This window comes from Grammomys surdaster, unplaced genomic scaffold (assembly GCF_004785775.1).
Source record: "Grammomys surdaster isolate TR1022 unplaced genomic scaffold, NIH_TR_1.0 208, whole genome shotgun sequence".
Lineage (NCBI taxonomy): Eukaryota > Metazoa > Chordata > Mammalia > Rodentia > Muridae > Grammomys > Grammomys surdaster.
In genome coordinates, this window is record NW_021604653.1 from 8250554 (window position 1) to 8260050 (window position 9497).

Consider the following 9497-nt stretch of genomic DNA (forward strand, 5'->3'; position numbering starts at 1 on the left):
CTGTGTTCTTCCCAAGAATCCTCTTGCGTGAGGCTTGCTGTGGAGTGTGACTTTGTGCTCTTCCTTCAGAGCTGCAACACTTCCACTGGAGAAACCTTTCCCCTCCGAGCTGTAACACTTGCATGGGGAAATCTCCCCTCAGAGCTGCAACACCACCGCTGGGGAAGCTTTTCCTTTCATAGCTGTTAACACTTCACAGTGACAAAGCTAGAGGAAGGAATGGCCCAGATGCCGGACTAGAGTCAGGAGCAGCAATGGCAAAGCTTTGGAGTGTCTCTTTCCCTCTTTGTTGAGAGGAGAGATGGCCTTGGGGAACCACATGGAGGAAGGTAGGTGCATGCCAGATACCTCAGGAAGGGGTGTGGGGTCAGTGTCTACTTATATAGCCTCCAGGTACCGTTCCTCTTTGAAAACCCTTTATCAGGCCAGTTTTGGCACAGCTCTGTCTGGACCACTGGACTCTAGTGACAGAGGTAAGGCAGCCACATGACCTCACTTCTCCAGCTACAGCGAGAACCTACACCCAAGGCTAACACAAGTCTATCCTCCCCTTCCCTACTCCTACCCCCAGTCTCTAGCTGGTAGTTGTATGACAAAACTTTTCCTGGGGAGACACAAGACACAGATCTATTCGCTCCAGTTAGGGAACCCAGACCAGACCAAAGCATCGATACCACCAAAGCCCAACTCGGTGAACCAATGAGTTTTATTAGAGTTACTTATAGGAGTAAAACTGACTCAGAGAGAGCAGTATCACCGAGGCCCACCACAGCATGGGTGACAGACAGCTCACAAAGCTGGGAACCTGGAGCACACTGCACAGCCTGCGGGCAGCTCAACAGGTTGGACACTGTCCTTTCCAGGTGCCTCAGCTGGTATGAACCTCTTCTAGGCAGCTTGTTTGGTTTCTGCTGCTTCTAGGGAGCTTCTTTGCAGTGTGACTTAGTTCTGAGTCTTCTTGGCAGCTCCACTGCTTACTCTGGCAGGGAGGAGCCTAGTGAGTCTGATCAGTTTCAGGGACTTCCTGAAGCTATTTTGCGTTATTTACCTTCCTGCTTATGAAGCTTCCCTGCTGGTCGGAATGTGTCTGTGGCAGCAGGAGTGATACTATTAGTCCCTTTTGGTGGGAGAGTTATGTTGCCAGTGGCAGTGGTTCCAGTGGCAGCCTCCTCACCTACTGGTTCCCTGAGGTACTTAGCCCTTCACTTGGTTTCCAAGTGTGGCTTCCAAAGGGTTCCAGTATGTACTTCCTGCTGCCTACTACCTTGTGATCTACCTGTCTCCCAACAGCTTCCTGTTCAAGCCCTGAGCCCTGGAGGTGGCCAGGTGGTGGCTGCTGTCCGGAGTTTCCACATTTCCCAGTACCCTCTACCAGGCTGGCCTCCCTGTACCATCCTGACTCTTCCAAAATAACCCTCCAGCTAGGACCTTCATCTAATGTGTGTGCATGTGTACGCCGTGGAGGTTGGAGGATTCCCTCCTTGTCATCCTTCAAGATAGGGTCTCATATTGCTTTGGAGCTTGCCAATTGGGCCATGCTGTTGCCAAGCAAGCCCCAAGGACCCTCCCCACACCTAGAGTTACAAGGTCACCATGGCGATCAGCATTTTTACACAGTCTCTGGAACTTGACCTCAGGTCCTCATTAAAGGCTAGTGCAGGACTTTACACCACTCCAGTAGTTTTTAAAATATTTTTTATTTTGATTTTTGTTTCTGAAACAAGATCTCCTCCAAGGCTGGCCTTAAAGTGATCTCGTTTCTGCCTGAGGAGAGTCGAGATTGTCTCTCTCATAATGCTGTCCTGACTAACTGCTGAGATTTCTCTCCTCTGTTCACAAAGGGATCTGAATAGGATCTTCTCATCTCTCGTCAGATCGCAGCCGGTTCCTCCCAGTGGTGACAGCTTTCGAAAACTACAGAACATTTGTAAAAGAAGAAAATCATTTGTGATCTACAAATTTTGGTTCCTTTAGAACCACCTATAACACTATCAGTTCATGAACTGACAGCTACCTGTGTAGACTGCCTTATAGCCCCTTGGACACAGACTGCCTCCTCTGACAGGCTTGACCATGTGCTTGGGCCACTGGAATTGAGTGAACTGGACACCTGTCACATGTGAGCAGGAACTGTTTGTGCTTGCAGACTTTGGCTTGGCCTCCTTACTTATGCCATAAAGGGCAAAGTCCAAGATTGCCGCTCCTTCAACCTGGCATCCCAAACAGGATGAATCAAGACCTGGCATAGATCCCAGTCCTGGGCGTATTCCTCAGCTAACTTGCACCTTCAGGGAGGAGTCTGTAGTTCTGTCTGTTTATACTACCGTCTGTGTACACATACATGCACACTACAGCATTCTTGTGAAGGGTGAAGAATTTTCAGGCGTATACTCATTCTTTCCACCATGAGACCTAAGGATCCAACATAGCTCATCAGTCTTGTGCACTGCTTTTTCTTGATAAACCATTTTGCTGGGCCTTAAAAAATGTATTTTGAGCCTAGGGTTTTTTGGTTTTTGTTTTTGTTTTAGAGAGTCTCTCATTGGCATAGATCTCAACAGTTTGGCTATCTGGCTCACAAGCCCAGGGGTCCTCACCTTTGCCTTCCCTGCACTGAGAATGTAAGCTCATGCCACTATAGTTGGCTGTTGTGGGGTTCTGAGGTCGTCATGCTCACACAGCCATGCACTTACTGAGCCAGTCACCTAGCCCAGCCACTAAGACCTTGGAAGCTGTGGAGAAGCAGAGACATTCCTTTACAGAAGCTATGACAAAACCAACCTGCACAGAAGTGTGGAGTCACTGTGCTGTGCGGCCACCACACCAAGCCACAACCCTATCTCCTCAGCTTCACAAACTGAACAGCTGACCACAGTCCTCCACTGACACCTAAGTCTCGCTATAACTGAGACCTGACTGGGGTCAGGGATTTAGGGATGTCTGTAGCATGTGTCTGACTGGCTCTCTAACACTACTCCCATTGCTGGGAAGATATGACTGAGCACTACAGATCCTCCTAAACAACCAACCCTTCAGTTGCTTCAGAAACAGCTGCTCTTCCATCCCTAAATATTTTTAAAAATTATTTTGTGCATATGGGTATTTTTTTAAAATATGGATTGCTTCACTGATTTGCATATCATCCTTGCACAGGGTCCATGCTAATCTTTTGTGTATCGTCCCAATTTTGGTATGTGTACTGCCGAAACGAGCACGCATATGGGTATTTTGCCTGCAAATATGTCTGCATACCACGTATGTGCCTGCAGAGTGTGGAAGAGGGAGATGGATCTTCGAGAACTAGAGTTACAGATGGTTGTGAGCCACCATCTGAGTGCTGAGAATTGAACCCAGGTCCTGTGGAAGAACAGCCAAGGCTCTGACCTTTGAATTGTCTTCCCAGGCCCCACCTTTATGTCTGATAACGTCCAGAAACTGTTATCAGATACCTTGGGGGATAGAGGAGAGATAGGGGTGTGGTGAGGAGGGAGGTAGAGGGCAAGTAGGTGGTGAGGTAGGTTGGCTGCCTGAAGCGCAGGTGAAGTTCACCCAGAAGCCAGCAGCATTCTTTCATGCTTCTTGTATCTGGCTTCTCAGCTTCCTCTCTCGCACAGGGATCAGTATGAGGAGCACCTCCTCAGTGTCACTAGGAGCCCTGAGGTTTTACTGAGAAAGCAGTGAATCAGCAACTCCCTGTGGAAGAGGCACTCACCCCACTGCTGCTCAATACTGCCTCACATTCTGCTGGCTGGTCCAAACCAACTATGCTGCAGGTACACAGGACCCCCGGTAGCTTTGCATGTTTTGCCTTAGCATATATACAGACATTATTTTCACATGGTTTTGATTGATGCTAAAGTAATCAATTCATCTTGTTTGTGCATATGCATAAACCAGAGGTGGACATCAGGGGGCATCCTTTCTTTCTCTCCGTTTTTTAAAAAAAACTAACTTCAAGTGTATGGGTGCTTTTCTTACACGTTTGTCTGCATCACTTGTGTGCCTGCAACAGACCAGAAGAGGGCATCAGGTGCCCTCAGAGTCACCGTTGTGAGCCATCGTGTGGGTGCTGGGAATCAAACTGTGGGCCCTCTGGGAGAACAGCCAGTGCTCCTAACCACTGAACCATCTTCCCAGCTACTTTATGTTAGAATTTGTTTTGTGTGTGATAGCCAGAGGACAACTTGAGAGAGTTGGTTCTCTTTCATCACGTGGATCCCAGAGCTCCAACTCAGGTCATCAGGCTTAGTGGCAGGCATGTTTACCTACGGAGCCGTCCTGTGGGTACTCCACCTTGAATTCTGAGGCAGGGCTGCTCTCGACCTGGAGAACATTCTATGATTTAGAATGACTGACTAAAAGCCTTAGGGATCCAGCTGTCCCTGCCGCTCTCTGTGCTGGGGCTGGATGCTGAGGGTGTGAACACAGGTAGGTCATGCTTGCATACCACACTTTCCGGTCTCTCCAGCACCAGGTTTTCTTTTCCTTCATATGGGAAAGGACCTTGTCACACCCAGAGCAAAGGGGCAGTTACCCGGAGCATGGAACCTGGTGTAGGTAATCCTTAGGAAGCTAATAACTGCCCCCAACCCAGTCTTCTCCTCGGTGATGAGCACTCCATGTTACTTTAACTTTTTATTTCTTCCCAGTCAGAACCTTATTCTGAGGAGGTCTGGCTTTGTCCTCTGGTTTTGATTTCCTGGGGTGACTCCAGCTCCTGAAGAAACACTGTACTCACCTAATACCTAAATGTTTGTTTCTTGTTACTGATGGACAGAGAATGTGGACCCTTACAAGACCTCACCCTACTGGTCATGCTTAGCATTCCAACAGTAATGTTTTACATTATGACAGACCTTAGAAATGGCCAAACTGTGTGTTGCGTATTTTGGTTATTCCTCAAGAGATGAGACCACCGGTGAGAAAGAAGCTAAGGAGTTAATTGACAGTGGCCTGACACCATACTGGAACACGTCATTTATTCTGAGTGGTGGTGTCCCTTTTCTCTGAGGGCGCAATCACAAACTTTAAAAATCTGTAGCACTCTTGTTATCTACCATATCGGACCTCCATTCCTAGAACTCTGACAGGATCCCAGGTTAGGGACGTATCAGCATCTCATTCAGTCTTTAAGGATACTTGAAATAAATATGTATCTTCACACAGAAACTTAAAAAAATACTTTAACATAATACATTACTGCCAAGAACTACAATTCAACACAGGTAACACTGCTAAAACATTCATATAAATACTACTATATGCAGATTCAATCCATTAGAAAATTCATCTGTTAGAATACTAAAGACCTGTGTCAGCAAAGCCCAAAGAAAACAACTATTTAAACAGTAGGAGCACTAGAAACACCAACTATGAGGTTTCGGGAACAGTGGGAGGGGAGGAGAATTTGGTAACTTTGCCATTCCGTCACAATGGGCACAATCTAAAATACAATTTTAGACTAGCAGTGTATAAAAATACTTTTTAAACAATACTTTTGGTAGGCATAAGTAGCACTTTAAAACAAACAGCTATGTAGTTTTCAGGTCTTTTGAAGGCCTAGAAACAACTCGATTTACCACCTTTGGCTAGCTCCTAAGACGGGAGCCTGGGAAGCGAGTTCTCTTGCACGTATGTACACATCCCCCACAGTCCTACAGCCTCCTTCTTCTTCCTACTGTACATAAAGACCAGTGCAGAGGCTTCTGTCTCACAGTGGGCATAAAATGAATAGGGCCTGTTTCCAATTCCAGGGCTGGATGAACACAGGAAAAAAGCAAAGTGGAATTCGGTTGGGTATATGGTTCCTATTTCACTTAAAGGCCCAGCCTGTGAGTTTAGTCTGGCATATCAATGTTTAACTTAGGAGGTGGAGGAATATACTTCCCAGGGCTCTGTGTTATAACTACCCGAGCCTTCTTTCCAAACATAGGAGCAATTTTTGGAGCTTCTGACACCGATATGTCTTCAGCATCTTCACTGTCTTCGTGATGGAGATCATAAGAGATGTTCCCATATTCTCTTAAAAACGGGAACACTTCAAGTAGAAACTGACAGAAATCCCTACGAATACCAAACCACCAATGATTGCCTCCTTTCCGCCTGAACGTTGTAGCCATCAAAGTCAATAACGAGAGCCAAAGTGGGATGAATATGGAAATGTAAGAGAACGTATTGTGGTCATCCAGTCTGTGAACCAGCAGGACCTCAAAGGTGAGCAGGGGCACGACAATCGTGATCCAGCTGATGGCCATGGTCACATGTGTTCTTCGCTGTTCCGCAACCACATCCAGGGACCGCAGGAACAGGAGGGACCACACGATGTAATAGAGAACCACTAGGCAGAGGAACGACATGAGGATCCACAGGGGCACAAACACCACCAGCCATGGCCAGTGGATAATCCTGTCCAGCCTCAGGGCAATGAAGATGAACTGCAGGATGTTGACAGAGCACAGGATCTCCAGTTCCAAGGACCTGTCATGTCGGAAGCCCCAGACGCAGGCGGCCACGGACACGGGGGAAACGAAGAAGAGTGGCATGAAGACCAGCAGCCAAAAGTGGGTGCCCCTCTCCACCCTGTCGCAGACCAGTATCTCAAACATGAGCAGCAGCAGGTGGATGCCCACAGCGATCAGCATGGCTTTGAACTCCACGCAGGCTTCCCCCTCCGTACGGTAGCGAGGGTTGCGGGCCCACACGCCCGCACCCACCGAGGCGCCCACGATGACCAGGAGCTTCCACAGCCAGATGGGGGCGAAGACCGCCCAGTAGCTCCACTGGATGATGCCGTCCAGGCGCAGGGGCAGCAGCACGGAGAAGAGGAGCAAGCAGGCATAAATGAGGAACTTACTGGGGTTGAAGTCCTGGAACAGGCCCCTGGGGTTCATGGCGAAGGCCGCACTGTCTCTAGATGGGCATCCGCCCGCTGTGTGGAGGCTCCAGACCGCAGCTCCGAGGGGCCGGAACACGTGCGCGTAATCACGTGGCCCGGCCGGAAGCGAGCCGAGGGCACAGCGTGCGCTGGCCGGGAACAGTACGGTGCCTACTCCGGAGACACTGCCCCGGCCGAGTAGTTCAGGCTTGGGTGGGTGCCCACGCCGCCTGCCTTCATTCCGCACCCACGAGACCGACGCCGCGTTGCGTGCGGTGTCAGGTGGGACCCGGAGCGCTGCGGACTCCGCGACCCACGGGCCGCTGGCTGTGAGCGGACCGAGACCTCCGGAGGAGGCTTCCTGGAGGAGGCCGGAACATGGAGGAGGGAATGAGCTCACATCCTCCCGGCAGGCTCGGGGGCGGGGCCCGGGGCGGGGCGGGGTCGGAGAGCGGAGGGAGCGGAGCTAGGCGGAGGGCTGGGCGAGCCTGTCACTGCAGGGGCGGGGAGCGGGCGCTGGGTTTGGGGTCGCCCCGAGCTGAGAGAACAAGAGCAGCGCGTTGTCTGGTCCTGGAGCCTGGGTGTGCACGGGCAAAGGCGGGTGGCTGGCAGGCGAGGGAGTCTGAGAGCGCGCCGGTAACTGTGACTGCCCAGCACCGATGGATGGGCGCGCGAGGAGCAGTGGCTTTGACCCTGGGTTCGGCGCGAAGGTCGGGGTGCAGGCAGTCAACGGATTAGGGCTGTGCCCAGTGCAAAACTCCATAGAGCTATTAGCGATTCTCAGGCTGCCCCTAAAAGGTGGTGCGGAGCGCCTAGGCGCTTACCAATGCTCTTCTGCCTGTGTCACCCGAGAAGTGGAGGGGTACCTGGGAGGGTGCTCCACCAGGCCAGAAGCAGCTCCCTGAGGGAGCAGGTGAAGAAACTAGGCCTGGAGAAGGCCTGATTAGCGGCAGAATTAGGACTTGGATTTAGGGCTCCCAACTTCGAGGCTCATTTTCATTTATCTGGCCCTGTGGGTCTGATTCTTTTAGAACTATGTTAGGAAAAGGTGCAAGGGTCTAGAAATTTTGGTTGTACGCCAGGCTTTGCCACCCATCGGCTGAGAAAGGAAGCAAATCCATCCCACTCCTCTCTGATAAGTTTTAGTGGGTCTGTGGTTTAGAGTAGTATTTTTTTCTGACTTGCCGGGCAGAACTAGAGGATTCTTTTCTCCCTTCTCCTCTGACCCTTGCTCAACAGAGTCCTGGTTGTTAGTCCCTGCTTTTCAGCCCTGGGCCTGACCTTCAGGTTCCAAGAAGTGGGATAGAGCGCTGATGTGAAAGTCTTGGGTCATTAGAGGAAAAATGGGTGGGAACAGATGGCTGCCAATCTCTGCAGTTAGGAGGATAGCGCTCCCAGGGGAGGGGCAGAGTTCCTTCATAGACCGCTTCTGCCTCTCCTCTCAGCCCTCCTAGAGAAAAGTGGGGACCACCGCTCAGCCCCAGGCTTTCCTCGTGCATGATGGGCACCAAGGAATTGTATAAGGTTAACTGGAGGAGACCAGTGCCAGAGGGCAGAGATCTCCCCAAGCCCAGAAGCTGCAACAGGTGAACCAGTGCCCAGGCCCCCAGTTTCTACAGAGCCCATTGGAGTGGGCTGTACTGGGCATGCCATAGTCTTGTTTAGTTTCTTGGCTTTTTTGGTACTCCTACCTTTCAAAAAGAATGCTGCCACAGAAAACAGATCCCTTTATGTGTGTGGTGTGCATGTGTTTGCAGGTTCAAATGTGTGTGTGAGTGTGTGTGTGTAGGTGCACATAGAGGCTTGAAATTTACATCATGTATCAGCCAGTTTGCCCAGGGGATCCCTGAGCTATCACGCCTGTCCAGCTTTCTATGGGTTCTATGCTATAGCTGAGGACCAAACTCTGGTCCTCAAACTGCAAGGGCAAATAGGCAAGTACTTTAACCACTGAGCCATTCCTCCCAGCACAGCTACCCTGAGGCTAGCATACAAACTAAAGATTAAAATTGCTCTGGTCCTGGAGTGTGTGGGTTGTAGGGCCTCCAGCTACCAACATGGGCCTCCCTTTTCTGAGGGTCCATGGCTTTGTTCAAAGGACAGGAAGTAGTGTGTTATAAAGGTTGGGGGTCCCTGAGATATGGCCTGACCTAGTGTTCCCCCCCCCATGTTGGGCAGCTGCAGTCGGAGCCCCTGGTCTAACTGCGTTTCTCCTGTACTCACCTAGCCACCTGCTGTGTTAGGGAGAGCATATGCGTTTGCAGGGGACAGACGGTATCATGTGTCCTGTTCTGCCAATCTCCACCTTATTCCCTTGGAGCACAATGTCTCCCTGAGCCTGGGCATAGGTTGGCCAACAAGCCCAAGCATCCGTATCTTCCCCACCCCTGTCCTCCAGCACAGGAGTTACAGGGAGCCATGTCCAGCTTCTTACGTGGCTGGTTGGGATTTGCCCTCAGGTCCTCAAACTCCGCAGGACAAGCACTTTAAGCAGGGAGCCCTCTTCCCAGCCCCCTCCCCAGGTGACACCTGGCCATGTGTCCAGCTGTTGGCTCAAATCTGGATCTTCCCATGGCCTCTGGCCCTTGGTGAACATGCTCTGAGTTAATACTGCAAACCTAGG

General features: G+C 50.6%; 1 protein-coding gene and 1 non-coding gene across 2 annotated transcripts; both read right to left on the reverse strand.

The window, feature by feature from the left end:
- Positions 1–3108: 3108 nt before the first annotated feature.
- LOC114624589 lies at positions 3109–3215 on the reverse strand. Its single transcript, XR_003711957.1, has one exon. It is a non-coding gene; the product is annotated as a U6 spliceosomal RNA (small nuclear RNA).
- A 1723-nt stretch (positions 3216–4938) lies between these two features.
- On the reverse strand, positions 4939–7237 carry Tmem185b (transmembrane protein 185B). The gene has a single exon (XM_028771500.1). The coding sequence runs from the start codon at positions 6888–6890 to the stop codon at positions 5838–5840; it is 1053 nt and encodes a 350-aa protein (XP_028627333.1). The 5' UTR covers positions 6891–7237; the 3' UTR covers positions 4939–5837.
- Positions 7238–9497: the final 2260 nt, after the last annotated feature.

Excerpts from the sequence above, each read along its gene's own strand:
- Tmem185b (XM_028771500.1), bottom strand. The coding sequence starts at position 6,890 with ATGAACCCCAGGGGCCTGTTCCAGGACTTCAACCCCAGTAAGTTCCTC.